The sequence below is a fragment of the Triplophysa dalaica genome, chromosome 3 (genome assembly GCF_015846415.1).
Source record: "Triplophysa dalaica isolate WHDGS20190420 chromosome 3, ASM1584641v1, whole genome shotgun sequence".
Classification (NCBI taxonomy): domain Eukaryota; kingdom Metazoa; phylum Chordata; class Actinopteri; order Cypriniformes; family Nemacheilidae; genus Triplophysa; species Triplophysa dalaica.
The window spans coordinates 8,542,712-8,567,852 of NC_079544.1; the positions used below are offsets into that span (position 1 = coordinate 8,542,712).

Consider the following 25,141-nt stretch of genomic DNA (forward strand, 5'->3'; position numbering starts at 1 on the left):
GGTGGGAAGATGAAAGTATTGGAACTATGAGGAAGCCATTTAGAGCAGTGAAGTCAAGGGATGAGCGCTCACTTTTTGTCTATGAGACTTTAGCGAGAGCTGCCAGCGAGCTCACTGCCCCTAATGATCTGTTCAGCTGAGTCAAGCCACGTGAGTTGTTTGTGTCTGCGATACGGGTTGTTGTTGACATTGACTACCGCCACGTTACACTTCCTTCTATTGGACTGGGACTAGTCTCACGTTGCCAACGCATTCCACCGCAATAAAGAAGATAAATGAAGACTGTCATTACATTTATGTCATCCATCTCTGGCAAACCGGCGAGCCCAATTACGTTGCGAGATTACAAATGCTGCCTGTTTTACACACAGCTAATTTATGTTCATCTGTCTCCTTCTTATATCCTGCAGGGATGCCCTTAATATGATGCTCCTTCTCGTGCTCGCTCCCTCCAAATACGGAACGATTACAAATGTGGCAAACGTGGAACTGTTTCGTCCGTCAGCGCACATCAATTACTTTCCTCACAATCCGCCTAATGAGTGTCTTTCAGACTAAAACTTTGTAATAAATTACACAATTGATATGGGTGTCGTTTCTGGAGTGATCGGCATTGGCGAGGCGTTCACTTTGATTTGCTGTAATTTTCGAATAGCGATTGGAAAGCTGTGACTTAAATTGCACGGCAAGCTACATTACAGATGGTGCCTCTTTTAATTAACTGTATCTGCTCAATCAAAGCATGGAACATACCTCTTGTCTATAAATTAAGTGCCGCAAAATGAACCGTGTCATGCAAAAAAAAACAGCACAGAGTCCAACGTAACTGTATTACTGCATGTTTTTATACACTATGTGGTGTTTTACAGCTCTAAACTATTGGAAGTGTCAAATGGCGAGATTTTAAACTACTGTATACTTGTCAATCTTTCGGCTTTAAGGTCCATACTAATGTGTATCTGACATTACACTTCTAACCTTTAGATGTGTAGTCAGTGTTTTAGGATGTTTTGAGAATTGAGATAATTCTCTACAGTAAATATGAAATATAAACTGATTAGTCGATTCACTTCATAGAGATTTTTTTTATTACCGTTACATTTGTCATATACCACCATTTAAACTGGACAGCATGGATGCTACTGCTATTAAAGTAACTTTGGCTTTTGTTAACATCAAATCTAATTTTATTTGACTTTATCAATATATAATTGTAATTACCAAGGCTAATAGTGTGCTTATATGTGTACCTGTAGTTCAATTAGAGCGTGGCACTAGCAATAACCTGGTCATGGCTTCATTTTTAAGTAGGGATGCTCCGATACAATATTTTAAAGACCGAGGACGAGTACCAATACTTTTTTCTGGTACTCGCCGATATCAATACTGATGCCTGTACGTGTACCTGTATTTTTTTGGTGAGGTGCCAATTTTCCAAGCACAACAGATAACTCAAAACCATTATGAAAAAAGACTGGTTATTTGCTGGTCACGAACTTTCAAAGCAAATTTCAGTCAGTTCTGTCAGGTATGTCACATGAGGTATCTGTCTTTCGTATCAGTGTATCTACAGTATATGAGTACGAGTACATGAGGTATCGGTGCATTTTTAAGGGAATGTTTGAAAGTATACCCTAACTACATTGTAAGTTGCTTTGAAGAAAATGCATCTGTCAAAATGATTGTCACTTAATTTAAAATTTAAGAATTAACTTTTTTTTAAGTTAAGCACATTAAAAGTCTCTAATTCTTGTTCTGCTCAATAAATTAGACAAAAGTAGTATTTATAAAATATTCCTTAGTCTTTTTTACTGTGAATTTACGTCATGGTTCTAGAAGTATCCAACATACTTGCCATTTCCGTGAGAAGGCAGGCTATTCTTAAGGGGTAACACGATTAGCTTTGCTCTTTCAGGATGACTGTATTCTGTTTCAAGTTTATGATGAACAGAATAAAATGAATCACAGTAAAGTATGACGCTTCTCACACAGTGACTCCGTAGCGACAACGTCTAGAATCATCCTTGAGTTTTCCTTGCGGCTGTTACTGGTTAGCATTGCTGTTGTCAATTTAATTCAGATTTATTTTTATAGCGCATTTCACAGTGTTGCATTGTTTCAAAGCATCTTTACATGGGAAAAAAGTAGAACACGGAAGTCTGGGAAATTATTAAAAATGTGGAATACATACAGTCCACATATAGAATATGTACTGTATGCATTCTATATATAGAACACATACAGGAATGAATGCAATACAAGGTATTATTGTTGCCAACTGTATTGTCCTCATGAAAAGATTGTAAGTTACAAAAACGGTATAAACTTTTCTTAAGACTATGACTACAAGACAACATAAGGCTAATTGATAAGACGCATATTAATGTTATTTTTATTATGTCATTTTTGCGAGAAACACTTGATTTTAATAATGTTATGTAATTAACTAATATTGCTTTTATGAAATTCAATATCTTTTATGTTTCTTTCATACGAATAAGAAAATTATTGAGAGTTAACTGAAGTCTCTGAAGGTACTTTCAATGTTTTAAGCACAAAGGAGTCAACTCGGGCATGCTACAGATTTGTCAGCTATCAGTATTTGCTGTGTAAGCACATAAGCGTAGGCCCGCAAAGTCTCATTAAAGCGACAATTTCCTTAGAGATACCCTTGACTTACCATTTAAAGGTGAAAGAAATCTAGCTTGGCATTCTGGAGCTCTTCATATGTCAAAGCTTTTTGTTTGTAACTCAGTGGTTAATGGCAGAAGCAAAGCGAGAATTGTCTCATATTCCGTGCTCAGGCAATGTTACACTTCAGAATGTCATTTATGTTTGCCTTTAAAACTATCTTACATCCCGAATAATCAAGAGGATGAATAAAATCAAGCCTATAATATAGGCGAACGGCTGAATTTGTGAGAAAAGGCACTCATTTCAACCTGATAGCTTTTTACATATTGGACCTATTTGCCTGTGCCTTTTCAATACTTTCTTATGGTGTGGGATCCTTCCCCCTGTTGTAATATTTCACCTGAATCAACACCTGCAGAGCGCTATATAAATGCAAATGGTATTTTATTGTGTTGTGGATCTGCTCTTTCGCCGAAGACGTGCAGTCTTCATCTCAGCTTCATTGTAGAGGATTCTTTATTCCCTGTCATTAGATTCACTGGTGTATGCTCATATCACTTTTCTTATGAGAACGACAGCCAGATTCTATTAAAAAGCACCTCTGTGACTAGACACCCTCAATGCCCTCAGCCTTAATTATCTGAAAAGACCCGATTCACTTTCTTTACGTCCTCCATTTGCGGGCGCTTGCGCGTAAACCGATACGAACGGCGAGCGCGTCAGGGACGCTTGGTGTGTTTGGCAGGAGATCTGGGGCCGTGACTGCCAACCTGATGACTTTCATCTGCACCGATGACAAATGGCCGTGGCACGGACCAGTGCGGGCTGGAAGCAGATGAAAAAGCATCTCCACTCGCATTGCATTTAATTACCCAGCATATGTTAGAAATCACTCCAAAGAGGATATGGGGAACGCTTGTTGATCCACAACATGAAAAGAGCTCTTTCTCTTTCATTTTGTTTAATTCGGTTTGCTCAAATCATTGATGTGGTGGGAGGGTGGGCGCAGCGGATAGCGCGTTTAATCTACTTGGCCTGGCTGACGATAGCCTCTCGGCGCTTAGAGAAGTGTGGATCTCTCATTCCCGATAAAAGGGGTTACAGCGGCACCCCCAGTCTGCCTCTCATCAAGTGTGCATTTAGAAGGTGAGCTACGGGTTGTTTTCGGCAACGTTAGGAAAGAAAATGCAAATGGGATCTGACGGACATCGGACTGGGAACACTCCCCATACCCCCCACACTATGAAACAGGCTTCATCATCAAAGGATCCCCCCAATTAGGCATTGATTCAAAGCCGTTATCTGTGGTGCGCTCCGGTGTGAATATGGGCGGAATATGATCGGACACTCAACGCCCAGCTGAGGGATTCCAGCTGACAGGCCCGGCACATCTTATGAAGCTCAAAAACCAGAAGGGTGGTACAGCAAGCATCTGAGAGGCCCCAGTACAGCAGCATATCATCGCAAATGTATTCCTGCGATTCTGAACCAGAGGCGAGATCTTTAATTATGTGCCAAGATGAAAGTCTAGGTAATTTACCGCAATGGAAGTATTAATGACACCGGACACTTGTTTATGCTTATCCTGATGTGAAATAGCCTGGAAGTGCTGTAATGAATGTGTACTTTCAGTGGAGACACCGGGGTCATTTCTAATAATTGTTGATATTACTGAACCCACCCCAGAGACACGGATATGCATTATTCATGGCGCTCTCTGTGACATGCCTTCGTTTGAGCATTTTATTCAAGCTGGACCTATCATATCCATATTCATCAGACTGCGAAGAGGTCACCGTGGGCAATAATCCCAGTCGCTGATGGTGCGATATCAAGACGGCAAAGACATATTCATTAAATTCGTTCTGGTATAATTTCACAGATAATAATGGTCGAGTAGATTGGAGTGCTGTATTGCCACTGAATGTTTGGTTAAGAATAGGCTTCTTTGTGTTTCCCTGCCCTTTTCCTTGCTCGCGCTAATAAAAAAGAGAGACAATCGATACGGAATAACACAGAGAGCGGAAAATGCTATTTGAAGTGATGATAAGAGATGGAAATTAAAGGTTCCCTTTGTTTCTTACAGACGTGTCTTTAAAAGGCTCTAAAAACAAAGATCGTGCAGAATGGAAACTGTTGGAGACCGAATGTATCGAACAGGGTCTTCTTTTAAGGCTGTGCAAGCATCAGAGAGTCATTTTTCATTCATATTAAGAAATGTGGAGATCTTATTTGCTTAACTAAATTCTAATTATATTAGGATGGCAAATTTACATTTTCAATTGAATAAATAACATGATATGTCAATCAATTCATTGAAAATATTTGTAGAGAAAAGCTTCCAAATGAATAATATCCCAAAACAATGCATTTTTGTGGCCGCATGGAACAGACAGTGGAAAAAGGAAAGGATTTAGTTATATTTTCAGCAAGTACAGTTCTGTATGAATGTAACATCTGTCTCTAGGCTGTTGGAAATGAGGATCGGCACACAATGCAACGCAACTCATACATTTCCCATTACTGTTAATGGAGGGTTTTAAACTACTGTACTTTTGTTCCAGTCCATTGGATACATGCAGATGGACGATGTGCCATAAGCGTGGCATTTAAAGATGCTTTATCAAGTTAAAAGAAGTTCATATTTATTTATTTAGATCAAGCAATGCATTCTTTTTACATCTGATCCAACTAAATTAACATGTTAAACTGACAGGCTTAAAATATATTGATCAGCTTTCAGGCATCCTGCAGAATCATTATCTACATAGGCCATTTAAAAACCCATGTGAGTCATCCACTGCTCATAAATTTATTGTTTAGCCAGTAATATCTGGATTAATAAAGCAGGCAGCAGGATGAGAATATTAAAATGTTATATGAGATCTCTTGGTAATAAAGTTGTTGGTGAGGACCCCGTCATTCATGCCTGTATTATGTTAACCTCATAGGCATGCTGATGAATAAGACCATATTTCGCACTCACTTGTGATCAAATGACGGATGACCACATAAAAGTCATGACCCAAAGTAGACGGTTGAAGCAAACCGGCAACCATTATTCTGAAAACATGTGAGATAGCCCATTCTCTTCACACCGCACCGTACATTACTCTGCCCATCATTCAGTGCGGGGGAAACATTTGTGTTCAGTCATTTCTATTTTGCCTGGATCCCTCCGAGCAGAGTGAATTGGAGATGAGCCAGAATCTAATAACGTTCAACCTGGCTGTCAGGGTTTGAGAGCGTGATGGTAGAGAGATGTGTGTGGTGTAGTGTCTGAGAGATAATGTATTGTAAAGCAAGGATAGTATAACAGGTGGCATGTCGGAGTATCTGGCTCATTATCTTTAAAGGGGAAAGTGTTTGGCTGCGTTTGCGTGTAGCATCGAGCTAAATACTAACAAGTCTGAGTGCATAAAGCAATCACGTCGCTAGTGAACTGGAGCCAACACATAAAAGAAGAGTAGCATTGTGTCCTTTGTGTGAGGAGACTTTTTTATCTCTGTGCAAGAAGCCATTTAGACTCATTCGGTTCATAGCGGGACTGTAAAATCGTATCAAAGAGGTGTGATCAAACAATACGTCCAATATTGATTAAACACATGATCATCTACATGCTAAAGAGATTTGATCAAACAGTGCATCAAATATTTATAAACCATGTGAATCTAAACTCTCAGAAAACCAAAGAAACCGACGACCAGAAACACATAAAAGCCTATGCCGGACTTTGATGTGTGAAAATATGTCAACCTGTATTCTATAAAGTTTTCGATTGAAATATGTGAAAATTAAAATCTGAGCAAGCATTTCAAATGGACTGAGAATAAGGTTTTAGTTCTGACTAAGATCATAAATGTTAACATGTCTGAAGTGTGCTGGCGGAGAGAGAGCGTGTTCTTTAAATGCACCACATTAAAGAGTTTGACTGACATGTATTAGGACAAATTAGTGAAAAAAACATGCCATATAGAGACAAGAGATGTAAGTAAGAGAAAGTGAGAGTTTCTGTGATTGTGTAATAATGAGGAGTGTAGATCTGGCTATTTCAGACATCAGTTCAGCAATTGTGTGAGTCACAGTTTTTTCACTCTTCCTAAAGGCGGTTTCATTGAACACACACTTTGGCCCAAAGTTTACTTACGGTCTGAGTTTGGTTATAATGTAAAAAAATATATATTTATATTAATATGTTATTGTATATAAAATAAATTGTTTTCAATTAAATTAAAACTACTTCACAGTTATTGATTCTTTGTGGCGGTCTACCTGAAGTTAAGTTTGGCCCACATAATATTTGTTTATGTTGATGCCGCTGAAACCATCTATATTCAGGTTCCACATATTAAATGCAAGACCTGTATAATCTTTCTATTTTAGTTGAGTAAAATGTTTTGCAGCATTTTTCTGATACTTTAAGCAGATTGTTTTGCTGCTTTTGCCCTATTAGCAAATTGCATTGAACGTGACAAACGCAATTTTGTAAGGCTTAACCTTTAAAAAATGGCTATGAGAAAAAATATTTCATAACCTAATTCAATTAAACATTTTCTAAAAAGTCTTATTATCTTACTGAATTTTGCTTATTATTGTATGCTGAAAAAAAGTTAAGTTTACATAATTTTACAGGGAAACAAGACAAAATGCTTATTAATTGCAATTCAAACTATTTTTAAACTTTATTCACTGTTAAAGGTTCTGTGTGTAAGTTTCAGAGGCCACTATTGGCGATGTAGGAAATTGCAACCTACAGCTCCTCTACCCTCCTCTCCCTCCCATTAGAGAAGCTACGGTTGGCGTCACAGGACAAAAGGGTTCCGTAAATGATAGTGGCCATTATCGGTGGTGTTGATATTTGCAATCCTCGTCTCACAGGCGAACAACAGACCGAAGCTACAGACACAGGACAGAGATGTCGTCATCTGAGACAGCAGAGAGTAACCTTTGCAAGTCAAGTGACGAGGTTTATTTACAAAGAAAAATAAATTAATTAAATTGACTTAATTCATTATTTACTCTAATCGTTATAGTGAATATTATTGTTACTTGTTTAGCATTGTGTCAGTGATGTATTCGCTTATTTTGCATAGCATTTTTTGGCACGGTAACTTGGTTCGTAACTTACTGCATATTGAAACCGCTTGCTAATGCTAAAGGCGTGTAATCTAAAAGCGTCTTAGCAGACGTTTGGCATCACCCCAATTGATCAATTGTATCTTCTCAAATCTTCGTTGACACTGTAATGCTGATAAACTACGCAACTAGGAAGTTTGGATTTTATCCTATCAATTATTAAATTACACATTTGTATCAACAGAAGCTAAGCAGTATTATAATATAATTTACACCCGATTTAAGCAAATTATGATTGTAAAAATGATTTCTAACTTGATTTGTACACGGCCATGCAAAAAGGAATCATAGTACAATTACAAAGTGCTATAAACAAGTAAAAACTCACTTGATGCTCATGCTCATCTGTTAGCTAAAGGTATCAAACAAACAGCTTATATTGCGGAAATTAGACAAACTTACAGGTCCAGCAGAAAGCTGGCAACTACGGCGTCGCTTAGCAAACCCATGTTCTGGTTCAGTGACTTCCATTTGGGAAAAGCCACGCCGATGTTTATTCAGGTTTTCTGCTGTTCTTTGTCTCGACTTCGCCTTGCTGCATCGTATTTTCTCTTTTTTGAACGAACAGATTGACGCTCTATCGGCTCGTCTGCAGAGTTTGTGTGGTCCTCCATTATCGCAAATTTTGCTTCTTACTGCAACAAAGAACCGTTTTTAATTCTAATAAAGAACACGACAAGTAAATGCTGTTATTGTTCTTCCTCTTCTTCTGCTAATCCTTCTATGTAGTCGCGTTGCAAGCTGCCTCAAAACACAGCCGAAGAAGAAGAACATTGTCCCGTGCATCCTTCGTTTTAAGAAACGCGCTTAGTTTGTCCGTGTAGTGCTACTATAGAAACATGGCTGTGCACATTGATAAATTACATGTTAGGGTGTGCCCGCGGTGTATATACATAAAATGGCTCATCTCATTGTAAGGTAATATAAATATTTCTGTTCATTTTGTGTGGTGTTTCTTCACCACTCACAACATAGTTTTGGTATTATATATTACATTTTGGTAAATAAATCCTTCAAAATCCTACACACTGTACCTTTAAGATCATCTTTTGAAATATTTAATATAGTATTGTATGATAGGCCTTTATAATATGTACAGTATATATATATATTGTATGTGCTCAAAAGTATAAAACAAAGTAAAAAATCTGTTGTTATTTATACACCCCTGTCATTCCAAACTCAAATGCTATCTTTTACAGAAAAGAAAAAGAGAAGATTGTTTTCACCTGCATATAAATATCAGATGACCATTTGTTTACTTTCTTCACTGACATTGAAGTAAAATTAAAGGACACACGTGGTTTATAGCTATTATCCGGATTTGCCCTCCAAACGTCTTTAAATGCAAATATGTAGATCAGGGAAATAAATCTTTTTCCATGGTGAATGTCGCTGAAGAGCTAACTCATTTGCTGGACCATTTCTAAAACCTTGCACACTGACATGTAAATTCATGCATTAATGCATTTAACAATCCACTTTTCAACCGTACCTTAGTCACAATAAATGTTTTTTTATACTGGGAAAATTTTGAGTTCTATAAGTTACGATGTTTTCATAGTACATTAAGCTCTTTTATCTCAAAACACCAAGGAAAAATTTGATTCATTGCTAAATGACCCCTTTCAAAATAAAACGGTGCTGTAAATGCATTTTTTTTCTTATTTTCTGCACTCTTTCACAAAACTACTTCTTCTAAGTAGTTTTTCCTGCCTCAGCAAGGGTCTGGCTTGAGAGAGTCTGTATGCCTTGTCCATACACAATAGGTAGTCATGTTTAATAAGTGTCACATGTTTAGCAGAAGCTGTGATCACGTGCAGCTGGTGGACTCTGAGACAGAAGGCTTTGCCAGACACTCCACTAAAATAAGTCTGCACGGCCAGACAGCTCTACTGGCTTCTGGGCACCCAAACTACATTATCTAAATAAACATGTCACCTCAGTTAACGGGCAGTCACTGAAATTTTAACACTACAGCACAGCACTAAGCAGACGGGTACACCAGGTTACAGTAGAGTTGAACGTTTCTATGCAATACCTTTCAAGAGTCAACGTTATAGTTGAAGCAAATATGTAGATGTCAATAGAAATGACCCTAATGACCTCGGCCACCGCACATGTTTGTTTTCACCAAGCGCAGTTAGATTCTAAAGAGATAGTGGGTTGTCCCACTCTAAAGATGTATTTGTCGTCCTGTGCATATGTGGAGTTTTTATGTTTTTTTTTCTTTAGATCATTCTCACTGACTTCAGCTATGATCCTGAAATAGGTTTTGTCTGACAACAGTGAGTTGCTCCATTTTTGCAAAGGTCAACAAGCCTCGTTTTGCTGTGTGAGCTGTCTTAAAGGGATGGTTCACCCCATAATGAAAATTGTGTCATCATTTACTCAACCTCTTGTCATTTCAAACCTCCAGAACACAAAAGAAGATATTTTGAAGAACGTTGGTAACCGAAATACGGCTGTAGCCATTAACTTCTATTGTACTGACACAAAAACAATGCAAGTCAATGGGTACCGCCATTGTTCGGTTACCAGCATTCTTAAAAATATTTTCTTTTGTGTTCTGCAGAAGAAGCCGTACAGGTTTGAAATGTCAAGAGGGTGAGTAAATGACACACTCTTTATTTTGGGGTGAACTATCCCTTTAAGGGACAGCATAAATGGAAATATCAAACATTACCTTGCCAACATAGAGCAGGTCATCTCCTGTATACTCCTCCAGAACGAAGAACTGGTTCCACACCCAATTTCTTTTGTGCCTGCGAAGAGATGCAGCCACGCCAGCCCCAAAGGGCCTTTGAGAAATCGGGCGGAGAGGAACTGAGTTCAGTGTCATTCCCCGGCAGCCCACATCCCAATGGGCCAGCAACAGCATAGTCATTAAAGTCAGTCCATTCCACACCGCAGAGCCTCTCTGCATCATTTGGACGAATGTATAAAAAGGAAAAAGAAAAAATACACTCCTCCGTAGTGAACGGGCAGCAAAGATCTTGAGGCTTGAGAAGAAGCTCACAGAAAGCTGTGCAGTGCCCTCAGAACTGGCTCGGGTAGCAGAAGAGAGCAGACCATCGGACCAGTGATTGACGGGAGGACCACAGGAATGGACAACGATTGTAGCCGAAGCTCTCCAACCTGCGGCAAGAACAGAGAAGAGGTTGAATGTGAGAGAAAAAGGAAGAAAGAGAACACAATAAAGACGAGTGAATCCAAAAAATATAGAATAAAGTGTCAGTCGGCACAGATGCGGGCTTGATATACAGTCATTTTTTTATTATACCCATTTCACCCTTGAAACTCAGATTAAGACTACATGACTTTTGACATTTCGGAAGCAGCTATCTAAGATGGCTAGGCAGGTGCGGGGAGACGTCTACAGGTGAGCAAAATGGACATGCAGTTCTTTCCTCTGGATGAGTATTTGACAGGGCTGCTGAAAGTGGAGCACATTAATCTTCCGGGGCTGAGAGAAGGCTGAAAGGAGAGGGATGGAGGCAGAGCTCCAATGCGAAGATTTGAAGAAATAAAGCAAATATGTACCAAGTCCTCGCATGGGGAAAGGTAGCTCATATCTGCCTGGATCGTATTGAGTGTGAAATATAGCACGGAGTGCGTCATCATCATATATAAAGTTTAATGAATATTATGGGGAATGTTACCTGGCTTTAAAGGGATAGTATTTCAGCCAAAAATCATTTTATTTCACCCTCATGTCATTCCAAACCTGTATGACTTTCTTCGAAAGAAGATATGTTGAAGAACGTTGGTAACCGAACAACATTGGCCCGCAGTGACTTCCACTCCATATTTGTAAAATATTTTCTTTTGTGGTCCGCATAAGAAAGTCAGACAGATTTAGGATGAGTTGAAGGTGAAAACATGATGACATCATTTTAATCTTTTGGGTGAACTATCCCTTTAAGTCACTTGAACATGACTATAGTGTTAAAAGGTTCATGAATGGTGCCATTTGGTGTTTGAACTGTACAACCTCCATCTTAAGAGCCCTGATCCAACTACTGAACCGTACCACACAGTACACGCGTGTTACACAAGTGACGCTGGAATTTTATGGTGTCATACAAAATATCCACATGCTCTTCATCGCAACAGAGAACTACAATTTAAAAGTATGCACTCCAAGTTAAAGTGACAAAATTCCAGGCACAAATTCCTCCTAAGGGGTCCCTGGAGCTTCTCGGTCCAAGAGAGCCTTTTAGGTGTTTCTAACATCCTTTTAAAGTCAAACACTTACAAGTCTGGAAAAAAATAGTTCAAAGGGGATTTGGTTAGAGCATATATATGCTCTCAAGAGAAATCTGTCTTTCTAGCAGTTCAGAACCCACAGCAGCACGATGCACGGCCCAACAGCTTATATTGATGTTGAAGAGGATGTCCAAATCTCTACGGAAATCCCTCAATGTCCGAAAAAAAATTTCAATCTGACCGTAGCTTTATAGATAGCAGTACTCTATTATAATTTTGGTTTAATGAATTCAAAACTGACGATTTTAGCAAAGTTCATTTTGACTGACTATATGTGAAGGTTGAGATGGCCTTCAAAAAGTGTTTCTATTAACTATCTGAAAGCAGCATTGTAACAAAAACACAATGATAAATAGAAGGAATTACAGTTCTACTCATTTGTAATCTTAAATATATACGACAGATGCTGTATCTGTGCTAAATAATTGCATGTTTAAAAGCCGAGCTCTGAAGGTGAACAGAGGAGTATATCACAAAGCATCCCTCAGGGAAGCCATTCCTTCCTTGTACACTATATAAGCTCAAAAGCACTAGCGCTGCTGGAGGAGAACAGAGCGTCTTGAGCTTTGCTTCAGAAGACCACAGTGCCAAGACCCCTCAGTAGGGAAAAGTCTGAGCTAAAGCCTGTAATCTTTATCATAAGCTTTACTTTATAGGGGAATTACAAGTGCTTAGCTTCTGATTAGATCTCTACACGTTCGACTGGGTGGATTCAACAAAGTTAAAGTAAATGGCTTACACATATGAGGAAAAACACAGTTACGGCAAAATAATCCTCCACGCGTCTCAATTATCTACGACCTTCAATGGTTTCATTGAAGTGCTGCATGACACCATTACCAAAGAAAAGAGCTCTACGTCTGGAATGCTTATAGCGTCGCGCAGGGTAATAAAGAGAGCTGGAAGGTGATATGGATCGTTTATCAGGCTTGCATTAAAACAGCAAACAAGGACACCAGAAACAAACCATGAGATTTATTTCTAAAGCAATATCTTAGAAAATGTTTTCATGACAGGGCAATTTTCAAAGGTGCCAAATTTGTTTTGTGCTATAAGTAAAAGTAAGAATTGAAAAATAATCTGGGGCCGTATTCTGAAAGCTTCTAAGAAACCTCTAAGAAAGCTTTTAATTTAGCTTAAAAACTTCTATGTAGGAGTTTCAGGAATAATCTTAGAGAAACTCTGAGCAAGGAAAAGACAAAGACTTTTATCTTAGTGAGGAGGCGGGGCTGACCCTGTTGCTATGTATGAAACAATCTTTTAAAGACTGTGATTGGTTGGTTGATAAAGAAGGAAAGAAGAGAGCTTTTAGGTATAGGGTCATTAGAAATATAAATGGGTAAATCAAAAAATCAAAAAAACAAAAAACCAAGAAAACCAAAACCAAGATAATCAAAGCTGAACACACACACACAATAAAAATAAAAAATATAATAAACCTTATAGATAATATGGAAAGTGTCATGCATTGCAACACATTTCTGACTCTGTCTTATGGGTCAATCTTTCCAATTTGAGTTTTTAACATAATCTGAAAGGTGAATAAATACGACTTCTATTGTTGCATGAGTTGTTAAAATAGGACAATATCTGGCTGAAATACAACCATTTGAAACTCAGGAATCTGAGAGTGGGAAAAAACAAATATTGAGAAAATTGCCTTTGAAGTTATTAATCAGGGGCACTGTGGCAGGTCATCCAACTCACAAAAATAAAAAATTTTATATATTTAAGTTAGGAAATTTACAAAATATCTTCATGGAACACGATCTTTACTTCATATCATAATGATTTTTTACATTTAAAAAAATCTATAATTTTGACCTATACAATGTATTTTTGTCTTTTACTAAAAATGTTCCCGTGTTACTTAAGAATGGTTTTGTTATCCGGGGTCACATTTGTTCTCACTTTTCATGTTTCTTCCATTGTTTCTGCTGCTAATGAAACTCTAAAGTCTCTTAAAAGTCCTCCTTGCTACTCCTAAAATTTAGGATCTTAAGAGCTCTTTTATCGGTTAAGATGATTTACGAATTATTTTTTTCTGTACTAAGATCTTTTCTGTAATTTTAGGGAAACGCCCACATTTTTTAAAATTTTCTTAGAATTTTGTCACTAGGAGCAACTCTTTGCGCTAAGATTTTTCATGAATACTGGCCCTGGTATTTATAAAAACTATATATATAAACTAAATAAATGTGGTAGAGCAGGTCATCACGTGACGTCCTGTGAATCACTGAATGCGTGTGCATTTTGCATTTAAATCTCTTTTATAATTTAATGCTCTGGCTATACATCAAGAAGATAAATCAAAAGCTGAAGAACACAAAGAAAGCATCTGTGTCTATGGTCCAAATTAGACAGATCATGAATAATACTAATCGAGAACTGCTGTACATTATAAGGCCACGGAATGAGTGTACTATATTTGTTTCTGTTCTCTTTCCAGCCCCCCGCTAACATTTTCTCTCTGCCCGAATCTGCCCGCTGTCGGGCTTGGCTGAGGCCCCGGACTTTCTGTTCAGCACATATCGCCCAAATGGTCCGGGACAGGATGATGAAGTCTCATTAGCCCCCCATGCCATCTGATGAGAGATACTGAGACTCTAACACAGACCGCCCCGTGAGACAGTGCCCACAGTCACTGCCAGGTATTAAGCTCCAAAACCGATCTTAGCGCACTTTCTAGTCATAGCCCCCCTGCAGCGGGAGAGGGATTGTGGCGCTCACCGGGGACAGTATGCTCAAACACGGAACAAGCATGACTCCTGGCACCTGGACATCAAACGCAGTACAGAGAGGAATGGCAGCATATGGCCTTCTTATTATGGCTGCCCTTCCCTATAAAGTCTCTTGAGGGTGACAAGGGCTGGATTACGCAAGGATCTGGGCAGGATGTAATTGGTTATGAGCGTGCAAAATGGTGCTCGAGTAGATGAATGCAACTCAAAATGAATGTAGATATTAATCGACACCTATTCCCTAGTGTTTAAAAAACAGTTTAAAAATATTTTTTTTCTATTATACTTTATGCACAAAGTCACTGTCGAACCCTTTTTTTGGCAGATTGATTTCTTTGAAGTTTTACTGTCATACCATGGTTAAACCATGGTTAATATGATTATAAACTATTACTGGGACATAGAATAAAAAATAGGCACAAGAGTACAATAGGCTCTATGCATGCGTGACTTGTGGGACACAGTGGTATATAGAAGTGGCGTTCTACCCTATATGAATGATATGACGAAATGTTAACTTATAAAAGTATAATTTCAAATACAGTACAACAGCTACTATACCACAGCTGTGTGCCGCAATGTACAAGCATCTTCAATATGTAACTATTTTCTAATCTTCCCATTTCTCTCTGCTTTAAGTTTCCCCAACAGGAAAATTTCTAGGATTCTTCCTGTACAACGCAGACCATTGTTACATTTACATTTATTCATTTTGCATACGCTTTTATTAAAAGCGCCTCACAATTGAGAGAGCATTTAACATTTTATTAAAGATCTAACAATAAGTGTAGTTTACAAGACTAAAGTTGAAGCAAAGGGAAATAAACAACATAAAAATGCATATTTTATGCATACATAAACAGAGCTAAGGAAAGTTGACAGGGGTTAGTCGGGTACGTGCAGAATTATTAGCTCAACTAATCTTAAATTGAGAAATAAGCAAACAAAAACATTATCCTCTGCAGCACAAGACCATTATAAAGATTTTGTAAAGAAGGCTGAGAATTGACATTTTTGACATTTTCTGGACCTCCTACAAGTGATTTGTTCAACAGCGATTGCAATTTGGCCTCAGAGTTCACTCGACGCGCCACCTAGTGCCCGCTGGGTACGCATGACAGGAAAGTTAAGGTCGATGTTGTTACGAGCATCTCTCTGTTTTTGGCATTGCAGTGGTGTCCTGACTGGGAGGTGTTTGTGATTGATACTGAAGTGTGAAGAAAAATCCTCTCTCAAGCTGTGATACCTGCTCTCGTTTTGAAAACTAAAAACAGCCAACTATGTAAATGTAACACACCTTCGAGTATCTTCTATGATAGTTTTGTTTGTTAAGCTTTCGCATCAAAACAAAGTGTTTCACAGTAGCCTTCACACGACATTATTTGCATCACAAATGAGAATTTCTGGCGAGGTACCAGCTATTGCTTTCAGGACTGAGAAATTGCGGTTCGTAAAGACTCGATTAATATGCCGCCTGTCAGACCTCAACTTCTGAACATCGCATCTCACGATCCCGAGGGAGCAAGCGCGGAATATTAAAACATCACAGGCGGCGAGAGAAACTTTGAAAAGTGTGGCACTTGAAATAATCGTCACTCTTTACGCTTTCTAAATTGATAAATTAAGAATTAAGAAATGGCAAAAAACCTAGCTGATTCATGAATTAGTAGGCTGGGAAATATAACCATTGGTTTTCAAAGGAAAAAATAAAAAAACAAATAATGTGATTTATTGTGTTTTGTGTATCTGCGTTTCCTTATAAATAAGATTAAATCATGAATAAAATGAAATAAAAACACCTGCAAACAATTCCGCAATTCCGGTTAACTTTTAGATCGCTAAAATACGATTTAGTTGTGTTGTCTAATGCATCTTATCGTGACACGCAAACACTCTCCGTCTCAACGTCAATCGCCGTCTGTCCGTACGCTATTGCACATCAGCAAACATGCATAAATGACACTCGTACCTTTTCTCCCGCTCCTTCGCGTGCGTATAAATTGTCAATGTTCTTTGTTAAAATGATGGAGAATTCAGTCACGTCGCGGCTCCTTTGGACGCTTTCTTCACGACCAAGTCAAGGAAACATGCAGAAAAGCATCCCTGAACTACAGACGGCTCCGCTCAGCGTGATGACTGCGCCGCTCGCTACTACACAGCAGCTACAATAAGCCCTATTGAGAAGCCACAGCTGCGGCGAACCTCAGCCAGGAGAGAGCACCGCGCAGTGAGGAGACACTCACAAAAGCACCACGACACCGTCGGTCATCCGTGAAGCATGCCTCGGGAGCCACAGTTATTGTCACCCAAACTCCCAGTGGTTAAGCGTAACTTCTTTTCTCTAGTGATGGTGCCCACTCCAGCCTGACGAAACGAACAAGTCTGCGTTAGCGTGCCATTCAAGCATCGATCATCAGGGAAGCGTTGCATCGAGGGGAGGTGCCGATGTCAGTCGGCGCCTATCAGATATAAGCGCTTAAAACTTGTTTCAGATATAACTGAATTTGTAAGTTCATATTTGGAGTAGAGTTTAGATATTTGGCACAAGCAAATAAAAGGCACAGTTGCTTGAGTTTAGCCCTTATGGTCTCTATTGTTGCGAAAAGGAAAAAATGTGACTATTCATTTAAATTATTTATCAAGCACATTTAAGATAACTTGTGGTTGATCAAAGAGCGCCAAAGTACTATTTGGGGACCAAAACAGTTATTGAAACGATATCTGAAATGATATTCAACCAATAGGAAAACGTGCATATGATAGTTTTCCACTTAACTGTGATTTAAGTTGAAAAGCTGCAAGGCTCCTCAGGGAGGCAAATCCCTGTATGACCGAAAACAAATAAGAGAAACGTTTTTATGTAAAGAGAGAGTCCTCTAATCCGGCTGCAAGCATAACTTTATGAAAAAGTTAATTAACTGTTGCTGGTTTATGTCACCGTCAATAGACCTATGCTTTCAACGGCAGTGCTGAGCCAGTCAAAGCGACACAAATGCAACAACTCCTCCATTACAGCAGGGCACTTTACGGTGTCACATAGCCCAGGATTAACCAACACGGGCGACAGCTAGAGCCCTGAGCTTCAGAGCTACTCTGAGACCAATGTTCTTGCATTTAATCCCACATCTGAGGAGAACCGAGGCAGGGAAAGAGTTGTACTTTGAAGTAGCGAATATAGGAGTCCAGATCATTTCGTGTTTGAAGGTAAAATCAGGCTGGTTTTATAGTTTAGAGGCCATATTATATTATATGTATTCACAGCTGTATGGTTGGCTGAATGTGAAGCATTCCTAGACAAGACCCCCAGTTTGCCCTTGACATCAATGGACATCAACTTCTTTGTGGGAGAGTTTGCGATCCAAGTAAGTGCGGTAGTGCACAATTTAACAAGAACATCCGGATGCTGCACTGATTACTGTAGGACTGTATAGATGCTAAGAACAAAACTCACCTCAAAGGTGAAGTGGTGTCGTGGAGAGCTCTTGAAACCCAACATATGTTATTTTGCCTTGCTTTTCTCTAGCCACCTACAGTATAAAAAATCAAAATAGAGAATTTGAATATACACTAGATATTTTGTACAAGGTCTGTTTATCAAGGTCATTCAGATGAAAAAGTAAAGCAAAACATCAAAAAAGTAATTTTGTACGCTTGAATTCTATGTGATATTGCAGATTTGATTCAGTTAGATGAATCACGACCCATATGATAAGTCAAATTCTGCACGGAGTAATACGAAATAAAACCTATTGTATGATTCACCCAAAAAGGAAAATTCTGTCACCATTTAATCACCCTTTTGTCAATTCAAACCTGTCTTCCTGTGGCTTTCGTTCTTTTAGAAAACACAAGAAGATATTTGAAGAACGTTTGTATTCAAATAAGGGTGGTAATTTACCCATTTAACCATTGGTTTTGTGTCCATACAATATAGTTAGCACTGTTGTTTGGTTACCCACATTCTTCAAAATATCTTCTTTGTGTTCTGCAGAGGAAAGAAAGTCATACAGGTTGGAAATGAATAGAGGGTGAGTAAATGAAATTTAATTGTTGGCAAAATGTACATGTTTTACATATATCTCAGAGATATGTATAGTCATTCAGATGGATATTATAATTGAATCACTGGATCTCCTCAGCACTAATTGTCACATGGCATCTATGAACTTCCTAATAGTGCATTCAATCTCGTTGATGAAGAAAATTTTGGCATAGCCCGATCTAGCCCAAATCTTTTTTATCCTGCTTCATGATTTAAAGCATCTCTATCAAATCATGTCAGGGATTAAACCAGTGTATTTAAAATATGTTTAAATGTTTAAAACAACATCTCAAAACTATGCATCAAGCATTTTTATCCCGATCTATGTTTAATTCCCCTTATGTTTGGCCTGTACCCTCACCAGAGACGCACAGGAGAAGCATACGAAACCATGGAAACCCGTGATCTCTGAGGGTAAGTAACACAGTGAAAATAATGCTTCTTTTGTATCAGTGTGGTTACGGCAGTTCCCTTGCTGAGCTACTTTGGGCGTCCTGATGTGAAGCTCGTATTGGTCCGTGGAGGGAGCTTGCACTGGGACAATGGGACTCAGTATTTTAGTGCAGGTAATGGGTGTAACGATGTCCGCCATGTCAATCAATTATCTCTTTTCTTCAAGTCCTCTTCACAGACAGCATAAATTACCCCGCATTTTTGACCGATAATAGAGAGTCAGTGCTGATATATTCCTGGAAGAACACTTCGACCACACATGCACTTTGATGCTTGTCACGCTTTACCTGTTTCAGGATAATTCTCTGCTTTCTGAAAATCATATACATCACATTGGCGAGCGCTATTAACCTTGACACAGATGTTTGATTTCATTTCCGTGTTGTATGGTCTCGCTTACAGTCTGTTAGTCCATATGGTTATTACAGAATTATAGTTAAACTACAAGAAAAAAAGGACAGAATAACCACCTCAGAGTAATATGACAAGTTTATCAAAACACTAGCATTTTAAAGAGACGTGGAGCTAAAATAGCTTTTTATAGCATTACAACAACACCAAAGGTGACACAAAATAATAAGTGTGAAAATATTTTAAAGATGTAAGCAAGATGTCTGTCAAGCACAATGATTATCTACCCAAAGAAAGCAAAAATATGCATTCCCCTAAGACGGAGTTTAGTTTAGACTTAAACTAATTAATTATAATATAATTAAATAGCAATACGCTTCTGGGGGAGGGGAACGTTCGCAATACTAAAAAAAATGCGAATGCTGAAAGGCAGATTGCAAAGCCAACCCGACCGGCTCGCAAAGGCCGGAAAATAGCATCAATCTCCTCCCATAGTTTAAAAGGAGGTGGACAACATTGTCACTGCTCTTTTGGTAGATCTCAATGGTTTTTCTTGCGTTTTTCAATTGCTCTCTCCTCCTTGTGGAGGCCGACCGTGGCTTCAATCAATCAGGGTCTTAGTGAAGTGTAGCAGATGTCACCAGCACTGGGGTTCCGACTCGCTGACCCGCACACCCCCCTCCACCCCCCGAACCACACACATCTCACTCCTCTATTGATCAGGAGAGGCACAGAGGGAGAGGGTGGACTTTAAGATGGGAGCCTTTGTGCGTCTTTGGTTTCATCTCATGAGGGGAGTGTGTTTGTGCACATGCTTCAGCGGCTGCGCTGAAAGACAGGGGGCCCCGTCTTGCTCTCATTCACGCGGTTGAGCCTGCCATCATGCTTGCACAGACCCGAACAAATGCTTCTCTTTAACCACTCTTTCTGTTTCTCTTCCCTCAAACAGATGTGCTGTGACCAATCAGAGCACCACTGAGGGTGTGAACATATTTAGCTTGTGTTTCAATGGCGACGGAGCCATTCATGCGGATTTTAGACGCACTTTGGGTCACTTTAACAAAGTACCATGGGATTGGATTTGATACAGTCAATATGGAAGCATGTTGTACACTCTGACTATGGGATAGTTTCAACTACGCTGTCGGAAACACAATAAAGTGACCGTCTCATACACGACACGGAGATGACGATGGAGGAGGTTATGGAGATTACACAGATACACCTAATTAGAGCATGAAATCCAATTTTAAGCAGAGAGTTGCAGGATAAGTCAGGTTGAAAGGAAACAGGGATAGATTAGTGTACTACCAGAAACGGTTAATCCATGAGAAAACCCAAAGGGATCCCATTGAGTAGGCTGCCACCCACAAACCCCCAATCAAGAAAGGAAACACAAAGGTAAAATGTGTGTTTATCTACGTTGGCCGACACGACACGTTTGCTGTTAAAGTGTCTCTCCAGAAGCCTGTCTGCCTAAATCGGTGACAAGAGTGTTTTGAGTAAACACTCAACACATCTGAAATCACATCTCAAAGCACTCCCAGATGTTGCTGTCGCTGTCATTGCCTACGGGTGCTTGTGAATAAGGCGAGCCATTGTATCTCAGGTGTGGTGTTTTTCAAGCGTGTGAGTTTAACGCTTGGGGATTAGTGCCTCATGTAATCTGTGAGTGAGTTTTTTCATGAAGGGTAAAGGTCAGGAAGAGTAGCAGTTAAAGGTCCAGTGTGTAATTTTTGGGAGGATCTATTGACAGAAGTGCAACATAATATACATAATGTATTTAGAGGTGTATAAAGACCTTACATAATAAGATATTACTATCTACATACAGTGTGAGTCACCTTAAATGGAATTCGCCATGTTGTCATGCTCTGCAAAGCACGTTTTGTTAATATGTTATCTCATTCCTCCTAAAGTTGCAAAAATTTGCTGACATGTTTGTCCTGTGTCTGCCATAGTGATTTGAAAGGGAGCGGTGGAGTGAACCATTGGTTGCAATTCGCAAGCTCACCGCCAGTGGTGTAAAGTAACGAATTACAAATACTAAAATTACTGTATTTTGTGTTTAATCATGGAGGAGGACGAATGTGTGCGGCAGGCGGTTATCAAACGGAGGTTTTGCGTCCTTGAAAGTCACTGCGGGAAAGGGACACAATACGAATATTGAGTTCCTGAATCACTCCGTTCGCCAAGTGTCATCCAAACAGCTATATCATGAAATAAAATTGTCCATCTCTCTCCAAAGTCTCTACAGGGCTCTAACCTTACAAGTGAGTAGGGAACATATGCAATTGGAACACATGTACAGCAGTTTCGCAAACTGTGCATAACCAGTTATAATGTTGTAATTAAAATTCACTTTCTTGCACAGATCGATTGATTCACTTAAATAAGACGTCATTAATACATCAAAAGAAGCCACTGGGATTAGTTTTATGTTGCTTCTATCTGTATTTTGAACTTTTAAAGACATGAACCTGTGGAGTTGCAATAATTATTCATAATTCATTAAATAACACCACCTAACCCGTAACGAGTAGTTTTCTGAGTAGTTTTTGAGAAGAGTCATTTTTTCTTTTACTCAATTAGTTTTTTAACACCAGTGCTATTATTTGTATTTGAGTACAATTTCAGCAATTTAACAGTACTTTTACTTAAGTTCAAATTTCCAGTACTCTTTCTAACACTGCTCACCACCAAATGCCGCTAAAATCTCCACATTGCTCCTTTAAATGAAACAAAGAAGAGATAAAAGCAGTGATGTAGCAAGCAACAGTTAATACGTTTCTGCCTTCATTCTATGAAATCAGAAGTCAGCTATAATTTTTCTTTTGTTTTTATTTTTAATATTTATACTGTAAAAAAATCCTGTAAAAAAACCTGATAAAGTACTGGTAGAAAATTACCTGTACTTTTTTCTTTATTTTAGGGACATTTCCATAATGCTAAAATGTAATTTCAGGCAAGGCAAAATGTAAAATACAGGTAAAACTACTGTAAAAAAAATTGTTTGTTTTTAATATAGATTGCTTGATATTTTAAGGGATTTGCACCATCAAACATGTTCATTTTACTGTGAGATGGAGAATTACACATTTATTTGAACCTTAGTTTTTATTAAGGCTTTAATGAGATGATTGACCCTGGTTTATGGCACAAAGACTATTCTAGTGGAGTTAGGGGTTATCTCTGGATGCGAAATAGATTAGTGCAGATTTTATGCATTCTGTTGTAAAATCAGGCAATTTCATTAAGTGTCATTCTTTTTTTTTCTTTTTTTTAAAGAAAAAATTAGCAAGTTTTTTTTCTGCAGAGCATCATATCAGACAAAGGAAAGGAATGTTACGAAAGTTCTGTCAGAGTTTACAATGCAAAAGGTTTTTTACTATTTTTTAAAATGCAGATATAAAGTTTCTTCCATTTCTTAATATTTCTGTACCCATGCTTTACATTTTTAACAAAAAGTTGCCCGCAAGTAAACAGTAATTAGCGGACCCCTTGCAGTTCTACTGCTGACCCCCTATTGGCAGCGGACCCCCGGTTGAAGACCCCTGTTTTAAACAAATAAGCTTTGCATATTGGTTTCTTCAAGTGTCTCGGAGGCATTACCACAGTTTTTTTCTATTTCTTGAGGAATAATAGACAGACTCAGTGATGGTGAGACCAGATCTCCATTTGGAGCACAAAAGCAATGTTTGGAAAAGATATAAATAACAGACTCAAAATCATTTTTTGAAGTAAAAATAATAAAGTGCCTAAGACTTTTGCACAGTACTTTATATAAAACACAAACCTTATATATCCATAAGTTATTTTGAGGTCCTGGTCAAAAATTAACCTTTTTGTCCCAAACAAACGGCATGAGGCAGCAATCTGGTGCTTGTATGAATGGAACAGCATACCATGAATGTTTATGCCAAACAAACAAGTATACTAGAAAATAATGAGGCATGCTGCATAGCAGGCATTGTTCAGGTGACGGAAAGCCTCTTGAAGGCCTTGCTGTCCAACTCCTAATGTTATGCATAAAGCCTCATTTGTCCTTTTGCCTTACTACTTCATAGCGCCTGCTGCCCATTTGTGTTGCTGTGTGCTGCTTAAAACAAATCAACAGAGAGAGGGGCACTACAACCCCGATGCAGGTATAAAAATATCAACGATTATAAAGTGAAAATGCATTTTAGTGAAGAGAGAAATGCAGATTACGCCACAATGCATAAACACTCTTTTCTAATGAATGTTTATAGTCAGCAGTAATATGGATTTTGACTAAACATTATTACTTCCCTACTGTTGACTGTATTTTTTCTCAGATGATATATTCTCTAAGTTCAACACTGTAACAATTAACTTAAAAATATGTTTTAAGTTTTATGGAGCACCTTATAAAAACTTTCTTATGAAATATTTCCATCTGAATATATTCTCTGTGAATTTGAACTGTGCATCCATGGTGTCCCCCTCAAATCAAACCTAGAATTTAATTTAAGGCATTCATCTACTTCCTTTGGCAGACACTTTTATCCAAAGCGACTTGCAGTGCATTCAAGCGATGCATTTGATCAGGATGTGTTTCCTGAAAATCAAACGCATGATCTTTGCACTTTAAGCGCAGCATTGCTCATTGCACATCTGAATCGTTCTCAACCCGACGTGAAAGAAGCCGTGAAATGATACAATTGCAACCGTGTGTCATTTACAGTTTCTATGCGGACAAACTGAGCTTCCATCGTTTATCATTCAGAACCTTGATGTGCTAATAACAGCTGGCGTAAGCTCATGTAATGAAGCGACAGTGATACCTCCCAAAGCCTACTCTTCAGCTTTTGATCTTGTTGAACAAAACCAGACCAACTAGGCATTAGTCTCTAAAGAGCATGCCGAAGGAAGTGTATTAATGCCACTGCGCTCTGTAAAGGGATCACTGAATGAAGTGACTTTTCATGTAATGGAGTCTGGTTTTCATGAGACTAATCATGAGTTGAAGAGGCACCTCAATATGCAAGGCTTTTCTGGTTGACTTTTCTCCATTCTTGAGAGGGATTGAAGGGATTGCATCTGTCGAAAGCCGCCCATAAACACATAAACAGCCCTTAACAGTTTTTTCTGATCAGTCGACAGCTGAGACGCTTTGCCTTGATTCATTTTCTCGGCTGTGAAGATTTGTCCCCTCATAATTCAATTATTTCTCATTCAATCACGCTCCATTAGATCACGATCACTACTGGCTGGCCTTGTTACCGTAGGAAACACAATCAGGAGGACCCAGTACTGACTGACTCAAAGTCTCGCTTGTGTGTTTGGAGACCTTTCAGTATGTGACATGGCAGATTATACCATAATGCTCTTTCCACCGCATGCTGCACTGACTGATGAAGACTTTATTCACAGAGTAGAACAAGCATTGAGGACAATAATGACAGTTTGATGTCCGTGTTGCATTATATAACAGTTCATTCAGGTCCTCTGAAATGAGTGGCCGAGCCTGGTTGAGTTAAGTTTTTTTGTGTAA

At 38.7% G+C, this 25,141-nt stretch overlaps 1 protein-coding gene across 1 annotated transcript in view; it reads right to left on the reverse strand.

Annotated features, from left to right (window-relative positions):
- Positions 1–17,149, reverse strand: part of cdh7a (cadherin 7a) — a 53,988-nt gene extending 36,839 nt beyond the window's left edge. The window contains exons 1-2 of the mRNA XM_056743644.1: positions 16,750–17,149; positions 10,457–10,908 (exon numbers count right to left, since the gene is read on the reverse strand). Coding sequence (XP_056599622.1) covers positions 10,457–10,699 — 243 coding nt within the window. The 5' untranslated portion in view covers positions 10,700–10,908; positions 16,750–17,149. The remainder of the gene's footprint in view (positions 1–10,456; positions 10,909–16,749) is intronic.
- Positions 17,150–25,141: the final 7,992 nt, after the last annotated feature.